Raw genomic sequence first — 20945 nt, forward strand, 5'->3', positions numbered from 1 at the left:
CATTTCCCTCACTTCAAACCAACAAAGCTAGCTAACAGCTAACACACGCAATCTGTTGAGTGACCACACCATTTAGCGCCTGCTATTTGGCACTTTAGTGAATCAGGCCTCATTGACTCCTGTGTTTTAGACTGTGTGGCCAATGTTGTTCGACTCAATATGTAAGAAGTCCCACTAAGGCACTATCAGAACTCACAGCACCAGAAACACTTGCTTGCGTCACCTCCTTCGGCCCGGTCCTCTCTACTTCTCACTCACTGAGACGAGGACTGAGGGTGGTGGAGGTGATTCGTATAAAGGACCAGATTGATTGCTGGCGCAAAGTACAAAATAGCACCGACCCAAGAGTTTGTGTGTGTGTGTGTGTGTGTGTGTGTGTGTGTATTTGCGCGTGTGTGTGTCACACAGTCCCATCGGGATCTCCTGTCAATGTGACTGCTGATGCTGTGAGTTCCTCCAAAATCCTGCTCACATGGTCTCCTGTCCCCCTGGCGAGGCGGAATGGGGCCATCCTCGGTTACAAGGTGCACATCACACACACACACACACACGCACACGCACACGCACACGCACACGCACACGCACACTCACACACATCATTGACACTCCCACCTCAATGTCATGGCACAGACACCCAAACGCTCACACACTTGCAATAAAGAAAAAAAAAAGTCCAGACATGATGTAATGTCCGGTAACTGCAGTGTAGTATTTAAAAATAAACTCAAGTTCTTGCAACTTTAACTATACGCATGTTGTAATGCCGTCTCAAAATACTGTTTTTGTTTCAATTTTTAATTTGTTTCCTCTCTCTAGTGTAACTGAATAGAATACATTAACATCCCCCGCGACCCTAGTGAGGATCAAGCGGTACGGAAGATGAATGAATGAATGAACATCCTTTGTCTAATGCTGTGGAATGAGCACAAAAGGGCGGCCAACGCCACACTTTTTCCACGGCGTGACAATGAGGCACTCAGCAGACTTTGCGAAGGGAAGATGCGCTATAGTGAACAGTTAAGGGCGATGCGAATTTGCATTCTACTTTTTTAATTAACTTTTTTTAAATTAAATTTGTTTTCAGAGAGGGTTTTGTGATTTTTTTCGCAGTTTTTCTTTGTTTCGAAAATGCGGCATTTTAGTAAACCTTTTTTATTAGTTTTAGTTTTTTTATATACCATATATACTAAATATACAATATCGAGATTCATTCATTCATTCATTCATCTTCCGAGCCGCTTGATCCTCACTAGGGTCGCGGGGGGTGCTGGAGCCTATCCCAGCTGTCTTCGGGCAGTAGGTGGGGGACACCCTGAATCGGTTGCCAGCCAATCGCAGGGCACACAGAGACAAATCCACGCTCACAATCACACCTAGGGACAATTTTAGAGAGTTCAATCCGCCTGCCACGCATGTTTTTTGGAATGTGGGAGGAAACCGGAGTACCCGGAGAAAACCCACGCAGGCCCGGGGAGAACATGCAAACTCCACACAGGGAGGCCGGAGCTGGAATCGAACCCGGTACCTCTGCACTGTGAAGCCGACGTGCTAACCACTGGTCTACCGGGCCGAGATTAAATTTTTTTCAAATGTATTTGTTGAGCGCAAAATTTAAAAAAAAAAGGTATTGAGCTTCCTACTTCTGTACAGCTGTGAACAGTGATACCTAAATGAATAAATGGGGAAAAAATGAAAAAAAGCTAATGTATGAAATTAAGTGACAAAGATAAAAACCAAGACATTTTCACTGTAGTTGTTATTTTTTGTTAGTTCAGTAAACATAAAATGTAGTTAGTTTGTGAAAAAATATATATATATTATAATCTAATAATCGTCTACTATATGCAGCAATTATCTTCAGCCCGTTTCTTTAAAATGGGGCAACTTTTGAGGGGAGGGATGTCAGTACTGTTACAGGCGGAGGATACAGCGATGACTCAAAGCTCCTCCTCACATTATAGACGAATTTGACATCGATGGCTTACCACGACCTAAATGACGGAGAATCTCCACAGACATACATCTTTAGCTGTCTCCCTTTTTCTAAAAATGTGTCTTGGAGCGAGCTGTTCTGTACGTGACGAACTTATTCTAAAATGCTAGTTAGGGGGTGGGGGGGCAGGACATAGTTTTAAGGCCCGAACGGTTAAGACGGATTGACATGACAGAACGAAGGATGAAAATGATCCATCATTAGCGTGTCATCCAACACGAAGAAACTGCAATCTATCAAACCTGCGCGATGTCACAAAGCTCTTCATCGAAATGAGGACATAGATAAATAGAAGCGCCAGACGAATACAAGACGTGCTCATCTTTTTTTTTTTTAACCGCTGCTTTTCACAGCCTCCCCCATGTACGCCCTGAGGATTTCTTGTAATGTACGTTGCCATTTTGATCCTAGCATAAAGAGACGACATGTAGCTTTGTGACTTGTGTTTTTTTACAGCACGGAGAAAAACAAAACTATTTTGGCTAATGTGTTGTCGAAATTGTATCCCGTCTTAATCTGCAAAGGAGATGAAGAAAAGGGGGATTTGTCTCCACTTGTGTTGACATGCTCGTGTTAATATGCAGGAAACAAAATAACTCCACCATCCATTGTTTTGGAGATTTGGAGGGGAGGTGGGGGGTGGGGGAGAAACGGAATCTGCTTATATAATCCATTTGCCCCCCGAGCGCATGGCACACTTATATTGTTCCCTGGCGTGTGCGGGAGCTCGCAAGCGTGCCCACTGTGCTGTGAGATGACAAGCAGCTGCCAGCAGTGCTCGTTTCCGTTCGCCGTTAGGCGCCCAATGGTTTCTTTTGCCAGCTGCCACCGGCACCTCATGACTTTTTGCTTCGCGCTCCCTTCAAGTCACGACTGACATTTTCCTTTCCGTGTTCTTATAAGGTGAGCTGGCGAATTTGAGAAGCCGAGGGATACTTTTTTTCTTTTTCCTAATTTCCTAACATAAATTTGCGCACAGGCAGCACGGTGGTCTAGTGGTTAGCGCTTCAGCCTCACAGTTCTGTTGTTCACAGCAAATTGCGGCGTGATCAGAGTCCACCGTAATGTTAATTGTCGCTAAAGATACCGTCTTCACCTCAAGGTTATCGGTAACGAAAGCAAACGACTAAAACGAAAACTGAAAAACATTTTCAAGAACAAAATTAAATTCAAATGACTGCTTTTTTAAAAATGAAAACTGACTGAAACATTTCATGCTCATTAAGCGAGATAAATGAACTGTGATTATTGCCAAAATGTCTGTTGTAGCATCATCGGTTTTCATTTCTGTCATCAAAAATTCATTGACAAAAGTTTACTTGCATCTCTGATTAAAAAAATGGAATAAAAGTTGTTGACCGGTGTGATTACAACAATATTTAATATATATAATATGTGCCGTGTGCGTTTGTGTGTGTGTGTGCATGTGTCTCTCTACAGGTGTTGTACTCTGAGAAAGAGTCCGAACGTCCCCCCAGCGTTCTTCTGGCAGAAGGGGAGAGGAATGCGTCGCTGCTTGTCGGCGCGCTGCGGAAGTACACAATATACGCGCTGCAAGTGCTGGCCTACACAAGAATGGGTGACGGACCCCCCAGCAGCCCCATGCTACTAAGAACCAAAGAAGACGGTAGGAAACATTATCAATTATCGACGTGTTTTTGTTTTGTGCGTCCCCCCTCCCCCCACGCGTCTTCAAAAAGTGTGACTCTTTTAACCACAATTCTACAGGTTTGAAGTTATTTCAATTATTTTCGTGAAACAAATAAAGATATTGTCTGCTACTGTCATTTAATGTGACAATCTCGCTTCAGAACACCCTCACTGTCTTTAAAGATATACATGCTCAAGTTCCATGCCCATCAATACAATATGTCAGCGTCCCACTTCACTTCATCCTGCAACGCAGGAGTTATAACTCATCGGTGCACAAGTTCTTTATAAAAAATAACTTTGAAAAAGTTCCAACTAGAGCATTTAGTTTTGTTTTTTTTTTTGCTGTTGCATGGTTTACAAGCAGCTATGCTGTTACTTGAAAATCAAGTTCCGCTCATTTATTTACGAATAAATATTTGATATACAAATCACACAACTTGTTCCCCCTCCCCCATACTTTCCTTCCATGGGGCATTGCAAAGATTTCTAAACATGCTCGAGAATACTTCTGTTAATGCTCACTAAACTGTACACAAATTTATTTCAAGTGCTACAACCTGCCAAGCGGATATAAAAGCGGGCACTTCTCCAGGATTTTTTTTCCCTCCCGGACCTGAAATGGGGCTCAACCGATACATGGGGGGACTGAGAAAACAATTTAGAAATATATTTTAGAATAGCAAATAAAATGCTGGAGGGGCTTAACTTGAACTATACCGATTCCTGACAGGGCTTACAGCAACCCCTTAGCCGATCTCTGACAGATAGAAACTAGCCGATCGGTGATCAGCCCCAAAAATCCTGATCATGTCAAGCTTGATTATAATATTACCAAGAGCGAGAAGTAAAAAGGCAAAAATGATGCTATTGGCAATAACTCCCCATTGATAAGACTGCATTCGTACGTCTAGATGACAGAGGCTCTCCACACTTCGCATTTTAGCCACAAGTACATTTGAAACGATGACTATAAAAGCCATTGATGGACGTACAGTACGCTGTGCTTCTGACTTTGTGAGAACAGTTTGGGGAATGCCCTCTTCCTGTCCTATTCAGGCATGATTGGATGCACCTCAGGCACCCTCCAACATCTCGTCGAAAGCCGAGTGAGAAGAGTAGACGCTCTATTTTGCACACGTAGTGTCATTAGGGTGCTTCATATGCAGTTCATTTGTTAAGCGTCGTGGGGCTGACACGTTTTGGGGTGTTCATGTTGGAAGACGCAGCCAGCTGGGGTTGTAACTACCGCAGCAACCCCCACTGCCTTGAATAAAACACACGTACGCACACATCGCTGAGTACTGTCACATTTGAAAAGTTTTTCTCATTTCAGGGTGGAACCTGAACAAGTCAATTTGTCAAAGTATAATGAACCTGCATTGTGCACTCGTGCGTGTGTGTGTCTGTGTGTGTGTGTGTGCATGAGTGCCTGTGTGTACGTATGTGTGTGTGTGCGTATGAGTCGCAATGACATGTATTTGATGGTGTGGAACATGTACTTCTATCAGGTTCGAAGGCAGATGTGGGGAGGTTAATAGAAAATTACATTTTCTATTTTTTGCATCGTTCAAGGCACGTCTAAAAAATTTATAAGACACTCTATGCAGTTTGTGTGCCTGCGCGTGCATATGTGTGTGTGTGTGTGTGTGTTAAGGGCAGAAGCATCCTCGTGGCCTCTCATATATAGTCACACATTTAATGTACGTAAGTGCTTGATGTTGCAATGCTCTGTGGCTCTTTTTATATTATTCGAGGTCCGCTCGGCTGCCAACTCCCATTTCTGTTTTTCTGCCCCCTTTAGTCCCAGGACCCCCTGTCAGGGTGGTGTTCCCAGAGGTCCGCCTGTCATCAGCCAGGGTAGTGTGGGAGCCTCCCGCAAACCCCAACGGCATCATATTAGGTATGAAACCCACACACCCACGCACAGGGGAGGAGCAGCCTAATCGTTATTTGGAAGACGACTCGCTGGATGTGTAGCATCGACCAACCAAATAGGAAAACTACAGAAGAACAACAGCACACTTTTTTCCTAAAATTGCAATAAATTATTCCTTAACCCTTTGAGGGACAACGCTTACTACAATGGACATCTTATCATGTTATCAGATTACAGGATTCATGAAAGGGTTAAGATCGGAGCTGAAATAAAATGTAAAAAAAAAAAGTGGGCTCAGTGACATCACTCACCAGAATTGCATCGTTTAGTTTCCCCATCGATGTCACGACGGAGTGGCCAGTCACGCTGTAGAGCTACATTTATATTTTTGCCCCATGTTAGTCCATCTTGGACAAAAAGCAAGTGGTCAAGAGACGATGAGAAAACATGCATCGCGCTGGATGTCCGGTGGGATGTTGAAATATTTTCCATGGCAGTCACGGTAAGAATGAGAAATGTAGCTGACAGTAGTAAAACGGGAGTGCCAGCAACTAAACCTGACAGCACCTAATCGGATGGAAGAGAACTTGGAGGTGGTTTGAAGGGTGACAGCAAGCGAGAGAGAGCACGGCGCGGGAGAGTATGTGAAGTTCAAAGGTCATTAGATTATTTTACAAAATGAACCTGAAAGATTTTCCTGTGGTCTGAGGCGTGTCCTTAATCACGCAAGCACAGAATTTGGGAACTGATCTCCAATTATCTCAGTAGACTATCAAGTCTACAGTTGTTTGGGTTTTTTTAAGGAACATAAGACGCATCAGAGCAATGACGCCATTTTCTGAGTTTCATCAGGTGGGAAAAGCTCAATCGGAATTATTCGCAATCTTCTACACGGCGTTCCAAATTATGATGCAATTTTTTTTTTTCAGCATTCAGAGGTCGCGTTTGCGGAAATCAAAAGCAATTTCAATCCGAGACTTCTTCACTGATCAAGTTCTGTTTTAACACTGGACCTCTGATTTAAGAACAAGGAAGATAGGCAGGAATAGAGAAGCAAACAAAACCAAAAAAAAAAACCTCCCAAGTTGAATTGATGAACATTAACTTGTTACCTGTTAAGATGTTTTTAATCGAAATGGTTTTTCATTCCAGCAAATGTAACATTCCTCATACTGCAAATCCAACAAATGACAGTTTGATGTTCTTTACAACCGAGAAACTGTCTTGAAACAGCTGATGCACTTCATCATTTGAACAGCCCGGTTGTACAAAAAGAATGTTTTTATTTATTTTTGGAGGCAAGGGGGTGGAGAAATACTTTTATGATTGGGAGGTTTGTTTTTTAAAAAAAAACATTCCAGTTATTCTCTTAACAGTTGATGACTTGAAAATTGTGCCATTTGCATAGACTATTTATAAAAATCAGGGGAAAACATCATTTGCATAATAATTTGGAGAGGTGCTGTTGACAGCATGCCTCAAACACTTGACGGATGCTTGGTCTTCAAGAGCACCAGTTTTGTCTAAATGAAGCACCTCAACTCATCTCAACATACTGCAATTCCTTGGCACCAAGATGGCGCCAGAGCAGTACTTTTATCTTAGTTTTTCATATGAATGAATAATGATGTTTTAAAAAAATATATAATTTTTCAACTGAAGTGCCAAGGAGATCTTTAAATGCCAATACAAGACGTGTGTGTAACTCGGCCCACTGATGTGCTTATTGTATGTTCCGTTGTAAGGAGCGACGGCCCGGCGAAGTGAAGTGAAGTACTCGGAAGAGCGGTGGTACACTGTTTTATTTCAGCAAACGTACGATCATTTATATACCAGCAAAGCGGACGTTAGTGTAAACAAACGTCCAGCCCATCCGGGGGCTGTGATTGGTTGGTAGCGAGCGGCAGCGGGGGCCGCCGATTGGCTGATCAGTCTCGCGGCGCGAAATTCAAATGTCGGAGTTCTCAGAGGGCATTTGTGGTTGCTACACCGTCTTGAGAAATCTGAATTCAAATACATGTCACGCGAAGCAGCAGATTTGCGAGAAGTTTTCAGATGTTCCAAGCGCGTCGCATGACGGATGAGCTGTGCGTGTCTTTGTTTGTATGTTGTATGCGCCAGCGTCGGTGGGTGGAGTAACACTTGTCCTCTCAGTGGGGCAGTGTGAATGATGCGCAAGCCTAATTGAAGTAGGGAGAAATTTGTAATGATGCCACTCGCCGACAGAATGGAGCGCCGTAATCCAGCTGTGTCTTTGCTCGGACCCGTGGTGTGCATACTGTGCGTGTGTGCATTTCCAAACACAGACATACGGGCAAAGTCCACATCACATGTATACTCTCATTTGCCTTTTGTGACTGATAGCTACTGTGCGTCCTTCACCGCCCTGTCAGCAACCTGGTGCTGTACAGCACTCAATGTAGTCACACTGGTCAGTCATTAAACACATTCAAATCGATCTAATCCATTTTCATTGCACGTCCTCATTAGGGTTGCCGATTGGCTGGAGTCTATCCCAGCTGAGACAGATAATATATTGAAAGACATATATTCTTTATCCTCTGCAAAGACCTACTATTATTTCTGCTGTACTGGAGTATATAGTGGAGTATGTCCGTACATTTGTCTTATACTGCCCCCAGGTGGCCATACACATCAGAATGAGCAGTACAGTGTTGATTTTCAAGGAAATTGAAGGAAAAATGTGACAAAAAACGGTTTGATTCTATTTATTTGGTCATCATTTAAGGTGTAGCCACACTGAAGGTGAGTATATACTGTAGAGTGCAATTTGTCTCATTAAGAAGCACATCACAAAAGCTCAGACTGGATAGGTGCATGTAGCAACACAAAAGTTGTTTTAAGACAGTTGGCCGGAGCTCACAAATGACAGAGCTCCAACATGGCCAATAGTAGTATGTGAATGCATGTCTCAAAGTTTTTGTTCTTTGGTTCACGCTAAACTCATCCTTCCAACTGGGATGAAAAAAAACAGACTTCTTCTCGTACATGCAAAACATCACACATTTTCTGACTGTGAATCCATCCTGCAGATGGAGTATTAATTTGGGCTTTTGTTGGTGGTGTATCTGGAGTAGTTGCACTTTTACCTTTTTCTTTTTCTCCCAGCATCTGTTCTCAGAAGACTTTAGGAGAATTACACACACACACACACACACGCAGACACACACAAGAAGTGTGTAATTGTTGGAAGAAAAAGAACAAAAAATACTAATGCTACGTAGCTAGCTATATTAGAATGAAACTGAATTGTATTGTTAGGTGATTATTTGAGCACATAAAAACCGAAAATCATTTTTAGCCCTTGTACGTCATATATCTACAATATGTGTCAGGGGCGTATTTTTGCTAGTCAATCACTCATAAACTGAACCCCAGAAAAAAAAAATCTAAACAAAATAAGACAAAATTTATTTTAAATTTAAACGAAACTAAATGTGGCGAATTTAGTTAAATTATTAATTCGGGCACAACCCACTTTACATTAAAAAGAAAAAAAACAAGAAGACAAGTAACGTTCTCAAGATTTCATAATTGAACAATATACTTCTGCGATTGGCTGGCAACCGATTCAGGGTGTCCCCCGCCTACTACCCGAAGACAGCTGGGATAGGCTCCAGCACCCCCGCGACCCTAGTGAGGATCAAGCGGCTCGGAAGATGAATGAATGAATGAACAATATACTTTAATCTTTAAATTGTAAAGCTGTACTTCTGCAATTAAATCGTTATTTTTGAACTCGTGCGACTCCTGCTTTGTTTGACACTGTGGGTCAATTTTGGGGGGAGGCAGGAGAGACTGTAAATACAGCGCATACGATACAAGCTATTTTCAATGTGTCCGCTCCAAGACATCTGTATGTTCTTTGAAGCACGACGTCGAAAATGTTAAAAATACCCCCACAAGCTTGTTAACTTGCAGCGCTTATGAGTATTTTATGAACTATACACGCGCAGCCAAGCACGCTGAGCCGCTAGCGTCGCCATAGACACATTTTTGCCAAAAGCCAGCGGGCTGCGTTAAATATTTATGCGCTGCATCTTTCCCGTTGGCAGAAAAAAAATAAAAACCCAAGAGGGGCTTTTTACAAAAAAGACAAGAGTCCCCTTTTGTAATGGAGATTTATCCTTGTGGATCTCATCAGCGGGGATGTCCCAGAGATATCCCGTGCCAAACTGCGAGCTCCGAAAGCGATTGTTTTTATGCCACCGGATTTTGCCATCTCGCCGTTATCCGCTAATCTGCCTCGCTCGCCGCTTACATTGAGCAAACAATCGGACTATCTGATAAAATGATCACAAAACGCAAACGGATTAGGTGCCCGTCAGCAGATTATCATCAAAACAGTTTTACTGTAAAGCAGTCATATCCGGCGCTGAGCGTGTTCTCATGAGAATTTAGTCTAATTTTTAGCAAAAGGTTATGTACTTGGAGAAAAGCTCACAGGCAAAAGTATTAGCTCATATTCCATCTTTTTTTTAAAATCAGCGCCATTGTTTGACACGTTCCAACTCAATCCAAAAACAAGATGTGTGTTCTATTTCACGTTGAGTGAACTGTTATTTTTCTTAACCCCCCCCCCCCCAAAAAAAAGAATGTTTCAACCCTTTCAGGGACAGCGGTCACTACAGTGGACAGGGTATAATGTTATCAGGTTACATGGTGCATACATATAAGGATTAAAATATTGTCAAATATGTATTTACATTTAGACTCCTACGGTCAGACGGTTCTGAATTTAACGACTCATGTTCCATTAAGATAAGATAATAAAACATTTCTAAGTCTCACAACGGAGAAATTCCCAATTCACAACAGCAAAGTTACGAAAGGAAGAAGAACAACAAAATATAGGAGCTGTTGTAAAGGCAGTCACTCTCGCGGCGCCATCTTAAAGTCAAAATAACAAAATCATTTTAGCTCAAATCACTTGTGTTGGAGGAAAGAGACATCTAAAACATGCAGGATAGCGACCCTAGAGGACCGGCTTTTGAGACGTAAAAGAAATTTGAACTCAGACACACTTTAGGCTTCTCTCCCCAGCATCTGAAACAGTAGATGTCAGACTCAACCCCCCGTTACTCCTCCGAGGACAAGTTACAGCCGTTTTTGATTCATTTGACTACTTAGCCTGACAGTGTATTGCTCCTCTGACATGCTTTTGTGGGTGGCCTGCGGAAAAATGGACTTGTGTACGTCTGCGCTGTGTGTGTGTGTGTGTGTGTGTGTGTGTGTGTGTGTGCGCGCGTGCGTGTGTGTGTGTGTGCGCGCGCGTGCATGCAATATATATATACATGTTGAGAGGTGTTTGCGAACTTAGCGTTATTACATGGCCTGCTGCACATAAGATAGGGAGAGCATGTACCCAGTGATTCGCAGCCAAGCGTAAGGATGAGAGGTTGTACGTGTGTATAAGCATGTCAGAGTGTGGGTAGCCTGGCCTTGTTTCTCAACACTGCTATAATGTAGTCCAGTTTCACCGCTTGTCGATTTTCCCAAGAACGCGCAGAACGTGATGAGAGACACAAACACGTTGGAGTGTTCATCTCCATTCTTTTTGTTTCCCTCTAGGCTACCAAATCGCCTACCGAATGGAGCGCAGGGACAGTCAGCAGTGGACCACGGTGGAGGTGGGTTCCAACGGACGCCAGTTCACCGTCACCGGGCTCACCCCGGAGCAGAGCTACGTGTTCCGGTTGGTGGCTCGCACTGCCGTGGGCTGGGGCCAGGAACACGTCGCCTTGGTGGTCACCACAGAGCGAAGAGGTAAAAGTTGACAACATTGAAACATGCTACGCGAAAAAAAAGATTTTTTTTTTATCCTCAGCAAAGAACGATTCCTATTCGTGCCCTACTGATGAACTGCGAGACAAGTTGGAATATCTCAATGAATAGTTTATCTTATGCAACAGATTTGTATTGTACAGCACTGATTTCCAGCCAGGGTTCCTTGGCACACTTTGAGACGTTATCAGGGGCTGACGTCGGAAATTATCCGTTTTTCACCGAAATTGTCATATTTTTTTGTTGTTGTTTTTTTTAAAAAGTAGAACCACACAATCAATCTATGCCGATGACGTACAGTGATAGGCAGAACAATGACATGTTCTTCTATTAGATAGCAGAAGACAGAGTTAAGCCCATGTTTAATTAAATACGTCACGACCTGTTTATTAGCGTTGCGTTCAATTGAACAGGCCCAGATTACACCGAGATTCAAAGACGGAATTTATGAATTGTGAGGTAGACCTACTGAACTGCTCATCAATTGTGTTGCCCGTGAAAATTCTCGCTTGTTGAATCTACTTGGTTTATTCTGTTGAATGCAGTGTCGGCATATTTAAACGCTTGCTAGACCTTGACAAGGTCTTTTTTGTGGCATATAATAAAACCGGATCTCCCTGACGAAGAGAAAAGCTTAAAAAAAGGGAGCCTAATGGAAATCATGTCACCATTTCAGCTTCCGAATGTTATTTCTTTCTAAAAATCCTTTATGCATATGAAAAAAAGTATGTAAAAATAGAAATGTCAGAATGAAAGCACGCGTTCGCCTGCAAAATCCTATTACTCGTTGACGTGTGTTTACGGCACATCATCTCATCTCATGTTAAATTCATGGCAAAGAAAGTCGCTTGTCGGCAATGGAATAAGTGTGCAATTAAAATGTTGCATGGGAAAATGAAACAATATTCACAGAGGCACGAAAACGAGGCAGCACACACGTCATCAACATGTAAAGCGCCCAATCTGCCGGAGGCGACACCCTCGTTTGAAGCTGCTCTAATTCATATCATTTCAAAAATACCAACCGGTATATGCAATGCGACATGCATCAGGTTACATGCATCAGAGACCCAACTACGATATTAGCTTAAATTGGCCACACCGGCAACGACGTCCTTTTTTCCAGCTCTGTAACGTTCAACCACCTATTTCCACCCAGGACTGAGGTAATTGTCCCTAAACGCATCATGGGGGCATTTTTGCTATTATTTTCAGTTGTTGTGACTGTCTTAAATGGCATTCATTTTAATTTGCTTTTAGAATTCTCATCGCTGTACCTTTAACTAGCCCAACGTGCCAAGGCTACACAAAAACGGAGACAAATGGTGTCCCATCGACAATGCCGTTGGAGATTCCACACATTTGAATAAACTCCACACTGCTATCAAGATTTCAAATTGGACCAGTGGCTTTCAATTTGTATTTTTCACAATTGTCGACCAGACGGAGCTACTTTCTCCCCACTCAAAGCATGCGTCGATATTTAACACATTTTACTATTTTCTGTAAGAGTTCCCTCCTACTGAAGTAATAAGTGTCTGTTATTAATGCGATGTACAAAGAAGGTTTGTGTGTCTTTCATGTCCAGCTCCTAAAGAAGTCCAAAAAAAAAAGGAAAAGAAAAAGAACAAAACCTGGGGACAGCACGGGGAACTACTGAATAGCATGACTGCCTCCCAGCATTGCTAAATGCTAATCGTCATATCAGCTAGCTGCATACGCAATTAGCTTATGGTAAAATTTTGTTTAAAATAGTACTGTAAATGTCTACATTGGCGAAACATTTTTAATTACTACTTTTCCTCATAGTTTCAATGTCATTTGAGTAGACATATTAGTAAAGCGGTAACTTTGAAGAACAACATTAAAGGCTATCATGTTGATTATCTTAACATGCAACCGTTAAGTAATAATGTCACATATCCAGCCCTACGAGCCTCTCTCGTACAATTTAATTGGCTCAAATGTCATACAGAAATATGCGCACGCGCACACACACACACACACACACACACACACACACACACACACACACACACAGCATCACTATCTGCTTTTCTCAGGTCTGCCATTCATAGCTCGGCTGTTTCACTTCACTGACATTCCAGCCCATTTTGAACAGCCTCATTGAGAATTCTTTCAGATGATGGCAAACAGGCCAAATTAATCCCCTGAAAACGGAATTGGCTCTTTGATTGTACGTGTGTGTATGTGTGTCAAGAGTTGTGCCATAAAATATGCCTCGCTTTGTGCAACAGAAGTTAATGTTCGTAGCAGAGAGGTTAAAAAACAATTGGCAACAAACGTTTTAATAGCAAGCAAATACCTGTGCGGTAGGCCAATGATGTTCGAATCCCTTCTGACATTCTGCTTTATTGCTCGCCGCATCAACCACTTCCAATGCTTTTGTGTCCCATGAAAGGGATTTTGCATAGTATCAGGTATTTTGGGGGGAAATGCGCCCAAACTGTTAGCACATCGGCCTCATATTGCAAAGGTTCAGGGTTCGATTCCGGCTCCGGCCTTCCTGTATGAAGTATGCATGGTCTCCCCGTGCCTGCATGGTTTTTCTGCGGGTACTCCGGTTTCCTCCCACATTCCAAAGACATATGTGGCAGATTAATGGAACACTCCCAATTGTCCCTCGGTGTGAGTGTGAGTGCGGATGGTTGTTTGTCTATGTGTGCCCTGTGATTGGCTGGCAACCAGTTCAGGGTGTCCCCCCGCTTACTGCCAGAGGACAGCTGGGATAGGCTTGTTGCATGCCCCGTGACCCTTGTGAGGGTAAGGGAATCAGAAAATGGATGGATGGATGCGTACAAACATTTGGATGCTGCGTAATGTTTGATTGAAGTCAGCCAAATTTCTTTTAAAGCTTTTTATCCAAATTTCTGAATTCTACCCTGTGGGGGACAATTCAACGTTAGAGCTTCTACTGTTGTCAAATCTTTTGAAAGGGACTGATGAGAAAAGAGGATAAGAGGCAAGAAGGAGAGCAATCCAATTTGTCTTAATTACTTGCGATAAGGATGAATGGCGACGACCAAGCCGGCGTGTGCAACCATGCTTGCCTGGAATGCGCGTGCACATTAATTATACCTCGGAGTGAATCAATAACACTTTCATTTCCACACCTAGTCAATATCCCCAGAGACCTGAAATTAGACAGCCACGCTCCCTTAAGCAGTGTGTGTGTGCGTGTGTGTTTTTATACATCTTCAACACACATCCCGTCATCTAAAGTACGAGCTACTTCCGATGCTAACGTTCAAATGCCACCTTTCTAATTGAATAGCAGAGACACTGACTCATGCTAATGCAGTTCTTCATTGGTGAGGCACCAGCTGTTATGTCTTGTTTTATTTCATCAGTTCTGGCGCGCGACCGTCACCCGGGCGGGCAAGTGATGAAAATGTATCCGCACGCCTTGCACTTGACGGGAGAATGAATCATCGCAGAATTTAGAACGCTACAAACCAATCCGTCGGCAATTTGTAAGCGGATGAATGTGCCGTCGTCTTCCGTCATTTGAAACGGGCTACCGTTAAGGTTATCACTCAGCGTACTGAGGAATAAGGTGTGTGTATCAATGCCCCCCCCCCCGTCATACTTTCATAAGAAACTACAACGAGTCGTCCCCGGAAAGTGGAACTCGGCACCAAATTTCACATCGTTATCCATACCCGCCTCTTGCATTCTCTCGAATGATGAGTATCATGATGCATTTAACATTGGGAAGCCAAGCAAACAAAATTTCCACACAATGTAAACATCATTGGATGATTAGAAGGAATAACATAAGACTTGACTGTTTCCCCGATTCATTTTCACTCACGTGCGTAAGTGAAAAAGCAATCGCGTAAAATTGGATGCAAACGCTGTCATGCGTATCTGCTAAAAGGAACATCGGGACACATAAGAAGAATATGGATCATCGGAATTTCTCTCTTATGCTTCCCTATCTAATTCCTTCGTTGTGTATACAGAGCGTCCCCAGCCGCCCAGGAAGTTGTCAGTTCCTCAGGATGGCGTGGAAGCGCGTCGGCTCCGCCTTCACTGGGTGACTGGTAGCTCAGGCTCCTCCCCCGTGAGGTACTTGACCGTGCAAATCAAAGAGCTGCCGGATGGCGACTGGATCACCAATACGGCGGACATCCCGCACAACCTAACTGCCTGGACCATTGAGAGGTACGCACGAGTTCACGAAGATGCGACTTGCATTTTTTTTTTTAACCCTCACACACTTATGCACGTTAATGTAACCTCACAACTCCAAAACTGTTACATGTACCTTGACTGCACAGCTGACATGGCTGAGAAGTTATTGTTTATCATATCATCCACAGTCAGGGTTTCATGAAATAAAAGCCACACATATGCAGAACCTCATCCAGCACACTCAAAATATAAGCGGGAACATGTAAAAAGCAACCTTTTTCTAAGCTTGATTTATTGGATAATGTCTTTTTTTGTTGTCGTTTTGCTTTTCTTTACTGTCTCTTAGTCGACCATATTTTCCACACTAAAAGGCACACCTAAAAGCCTTCCATCTTCTTAAAAGCTCACAGCGCGCCTTAAAATCCGATGCGACTTGTGTATGGTCATTACGGTAATATTTCGACCCCAAAATGGCTCCTTGCTCGAGACATGCTGACAACGCAGAGTTCAAACTGAAGGCGATCGGTTACGCAGTTGAACACGGAAATAGAGCAGCGGCAAGAGAGTTCAACGTGAACGAGTCAATGTTATAACTTGCTGTTGGTTCAGTGAACTGTGTCGCTGCTTTATTAAGTACGTTTTACTGTCATCCGATCGTTATTTCTGTTGGCGTTTCCTTGAGCGTAGTGGATGCATTGTCGATTGTTTTATAATGCGGTGCGCCCAATGTATGTAAAAAAATGACAAAATAGGCCATTCATTGAAGTTGCGCCATATAATCCAGTGCGCCTTTTTGTGTGGAAAATACGGTATCTTCTATATCAGGCACTGATTGCAAACAGCCAATGAGATTGATCAATGGCCACCGACGGCCGACGCTGTTTTGCAAACGGCAATCGACGGCTCATTCATCCAAATCTTATCTCAGAAGCATAATGACAACAATCTCTTCATCTATCTATCTATATATATATTGTGCGTCGTCCCGCACGCGGTCTGTCCTTCCGTCTGTCCCTTTTCAAAACGTACCTACTTCACCGCGCCGCCACTGCGCCGCTCAGGCAGTGGCTCACTACGATCGCGCGGGCATCTTAGCGAAAAAATGTTGTCTACCCACAAGCATTGCAATGAAACTGTTAGTTATTTAGTAGAGCTAAACATTTCTTTATTTACGATAAACAATGAAGATGAACAAAAAGTTGAACCAAGCAACAACACTTTTGTGGGCCGAAGGCCCACCTTACCAGCCTTCCGCAGGAACTAGCTGATGAGCCGCCCAGAGGGCGGCGAACCAGCTAGTCCTTCATAATTCTAAATGTTGCTTTTGATGTCACTTTGTATTTTGAGTGCGTTGGGCAAGATTGCTATGACAGTGGCAGGAACTTAGCCAGAGAGCGGACGATAGTGGTCATTTCACCAGATCCAAAATATCAAGCAGAAGGACATGAGACGGAATTCTTTTTTTGTTTGTTTCATGCTGAAAATGGCTCTGCCTTGTAAGGGAAAGTCTCCTCGCAGCAAGCAGGTCAGCGAAATTTGGGCGCAAGGACCAGGCGGCCCTGGAACAAGATCTGAGGCAGAAGTGCAAATGACCAGGAATGAAGCAGGAGGCAGGTTGAACAAAAAATTTTGACAATCTGTCAGCGTGCTGCTGTCCGAGAACAGCTCGCTGCTAATTTGGGGGATGAGATGGACCTGCTGGCTGGCTCCAATCCTGCAATTATAAACCTGCATAACCACACACACACAAACACAATCACACAAAGGGCAAGAGGGATTGAGGTGACACATACGCAGCAGACCTGACTGCAAATTTTGATCCAGTAGCCACCCCAAGCAAAAGATGACAGTGGCACGTTCAATTATGAACTAAATTCGTTCCTAAGCTTTACTCGGTGAACTGAACTTGGTAAACGCGTCCTTTGCTCCTCCCTGTTGAAACCTTCCTAACCCATTGCTTAAATCTGTACCTTTTGTATTTTTTTTGGGGGGGGGGGGGGGGGGTGACATTTCAAGGCAATTTCATTTCAAGCATGCAACATTGTCCCGGTGCGTTGTTGCTAGAAGCACCTTCTTTTTTTTCTGTTTTTTTTTTCAACCTACTGCACATTTTCAGCTGCACGTGCATAAACAGTAATAAAGCACTGCAGCGTATTGCAATAGAGTGGGTTGTGTAATAAGTCCATGCTCTTTGTGTTGACACTTGGCGCGGCTCTTCTCAAAGTTGAGTCTGATGATTACTCTTTGCCTATTAATGCATTCGCCTCGCACAGAGGTGGAAATGGAGATAAGATATTGTGGTCGCACAGCAGTTAAGAAGGTGCGCGGTCATTATTCCTGACCCTTGCATTGCGATTTAAAGCTGGTGGTAATTCCGAGAAAATGATTTGCTTATGTTTCCTTTTACGGTATTTTTACGGGGGGAGCATATTGTTAATGGGAAATGAGAACTTTAAAAGAAATAGGACCTTAGCGTGCGCTGTGTGTGTGTTTGTGCAGATTGAAGCCCTTCACCTCGTACAGGCTGCGAATGGTGGCCACCAACGACATTGGAAGCAGCGTCCTCAGTAAAGAGACGGATGCGGTCACGACCTTACAAGACGGTGAGAGGCCGGACAAGGGCATGCGACAAGAATTTCCCGGATTTATTTCGCCCCCATCCCTAAACCATGAAAGGGATTTAAGAGAGACAGTATTTCCAGTATTTCCACAAACAGTGCCCCCCATCAATCGCCAGCTGTTTCAATGAGGGAAAAAAATCAATCCTCCTGTTTTTGTGCATTTATGAAGATTATAGCGGCTGTTACAGCAGGTGACTGTAATTCCCTTAACTGCAACTGAGCCAAAGTTTAAATCGAAAGTGTTGCCGTAGTGGCGCAATAGACAGAGATCGACCTTTCAACTTAGTGACGGGGGCTCCCCAAAACACAACAGCGAGCGTCACGTCTTGAATTGAGTCTTGCCGTATGAACCCTTTCATGCACCAATGATAACCCGTAACCTGACAACATAATAGGCTGTCCGCTGTAGTGACCTCTGACCCTCAAAGGGTTAAAGTCATCATCTTTCAATTGCCATAATATATTTAAAAGATTATAATGAAATAACAATACGTCGTCAGTAATTTTGTACATTTTTACAAAAAGTATAAAATTGTACTCATGCACAGTATCCAATGATCTAAATGGAAAGGGGCTTTCCATGTTTAGCCCTTCAACAAATAAAAATGCCTGATGGCCATGAGTTTACATACGAATATCCCTTGTGTACACTTTTACGTTATTCTATTTTTTAATTTTCACTTTTGAAATACACACCTGGAGTTTTGCCCAGTTTCACAACAACTGTAGCATTTGGTGACAAGACAATATTCACATTTTATTGTATTTGATGCTATTCCCTTCTTAAAATGTCTTTTTTATTGCCAAATTCAACTAGGTTGTAAGGAACCATTTTTTTCTTCTTTTTGAATATTTCTAATTGCAAATGAAATCATAATATGAATACAAAAAAAATGTAATGGAATGTAGTACTACGATCAAAATTGCATTTCGTTCAAGTCAATCTCTTAGAAGTCACTGACATTGAATATGCTAATGATAACAAAAACTCCCCCTTCGACTATATGAAAAATTTGACCTTAAAAATACCAACATAACAGCGCAGAACTATGATGCTAATCTATGAAGCTTGTCGATATTTATTAACAGCGCCCTTATTCTGTTTTTCAGTTCCTGATGAGCCTCCTGAGATCCTCTCAGTCAAACCATCGACGACGACCTCCGTCCTCATCCGGTGGAAGGTAAATGCGGTGGCAATATTTTTCTTTTTTTTTTTTTCTTTTTTTTTTTACAAGAAGAGATCTTGCATAGGGCAAGCATGTGGAATGCGATATACAAAATCTTCTGACTGACATGGCCATGAGTCACCACAATTTAATGTATTTTCAATATTTAAAAAAAATATTTTGACAGATTCAAGTTATTTCTGTCACCACTTTCTTTCATTAACGGAGGGCTCTTTGTTCACGTGTGTATTTGGAACAGGGACTGCAAAGAATATATGGCCCTGATGGTCCACCGAGACATTATCTGATCACATGTATGCAGCCTTTTATGCTAACTGCCCATTACTAGAGCTGACCATTTTCTGTTCCCCTCACATGCTTCATTCAGACATTCACACATTTGAAGTGCAGTCCAAATACATGTTAATAATTCACCAGGGTGAGAAAAGCCCTGCTGAATGTGTGTTTGCGTTTAATACATTATTCAGCACCGTCAGACCAAAGTGACAATTGAAAGGGATGGACGAGTCGGTAGAAGGGGCAGACGGGCAGTCCGAGGTGTTGCAACACAGTGTGTAGTGTTTTCTCCTTGTGGCTTAATGGCAAAAACAGAAGGCTGTGAAAACAAAGTCGCCAGCGATTTCATCATTTTTACTACCCACTTCCAGCTCTGCACCCTTTAAAAGTTTCTTTTTTTCTGTCAGTCAGCACTCCTGGAAGATGAAACGTCAGAATTTACGTGTTCGGAAATAAATGACTGATTTCATTTGCGTGTTTCCCCAGGGGCCAAGCGCCGAACGCATCAACGGATTGCTGACGGGCTACCGGCTGTATTACCAAGAGCTGCCATTCAACTCATCTTTCTCTGCTGATGGGGTCCAGGGAAGCAAAAGCACCACAGACAGCCACATTACAAGTATGTCGCCACGCTCACACGTCTTCATAAAAAAATCATAATAAACATAAGTTCAGTTCATGAGGAGGTGGCACCTTGCCATTTAATTGCGCAGTGGTCTTATTGTGTTGTTTGGACCCTATTAAACATGCAACATAACACAACATTTGCATTGTGACTGTTTGGCAATCATTCATAAACATACTCTGCACATTGTGGGGAGGTTTTTCTGCCACAAGCATGTTTTACATCCATGAAATAAACATTTACAATGGCCAATAGATGATTCGTGTGAAAGAAAATGTAGACTAGGGGCGGGTGAACTTTAGTGCTCAGGGGATTACGTTTAATTTTTTAAAAAGGACTAATGGGGCATTTCATTGCGAAATGAGATACAGTGAATTTGAGGGGCAACGGGACGGAGCCCTGATTTGCGAAAAAACTGCAATCGATTGACACCGTCCCCCAAATTGTAATTTGTAGTTGCCTACAGGTGCCACAAGAAGGTAGAACAGTACTTACCGGTATGTCTAAATGAAACTCCTCAACTTACTTCACCAGTTACAAAGAAATTGAAATAGCTTTTGAGCTAATAATGGAGCATAGTTTCCCAAAAAGAGAGATAAATGAATCCAAAACAAATACACATTAAAAAAAAATATCGATTTTACTCAACCAATTTTAAGGAGAATGAAAGAATTGAAGCAACAAATACCAGGTAAAAATCCTTCATTGCTTCAAAATTAAAAGCTATCAAATTTCTGCCTCTCCATGGCAG

General features: G+C 42.7%; 1 protein-coding gene across 2 annotated transcripts in view; it reads left to right on the forward strand.

Moving 5' to 3' along the window:
• sdk1b (sidekick cell adhesion molecule 1b) overlaps positions 1-20945 on the forward strand; it is a 237723-nt gene that overhangs the window by 200934 nt on the left and 15844 nt on the right. For both annotated transcript variants that reach the window (XM_052084701.1, XM_052084702.1), the window contains 8 exons: positions 409-524; positions 3434-3620; positions 5448-5546; positions 11115-11309; positions 15314-15515; positions 17985-18088; positions 19217-19287; positions 20056-20188. In XM_052084701.1, the coding sequence (XP_051940661.1) occupies positions 409-524; positions 3434-3620; positions 5448-5546; positions 11115-11309; positions 15314-15515; positions 17985-18088; positions 19217-19287; positions 20056-20188 (1107 nt within the window). The remainder of the gene's footprint in view (positions 1-408; positions 525-3433; positions 3621-5447; positions 5547-11114; positions 11310-15313; positions 15516-17984; positions 18089-19216; positions 19288-20055; positions 20189-20945) is intronic.

Source organism: Hippocampus zosterae, chromosome 13, assembly GCF_025434085.1.
Source record: "Hippocampus zosterae strain Florida chromosome 13, ASM2543408v3, whole genome shotgun sequence".
Taxonomy (NCBI): Eukaryota; Metazoa; Chordata; class Actinopteri; order Syngnathiformes; family Syngnathidae; genus Hippocampus; species Hippocampus zosterae.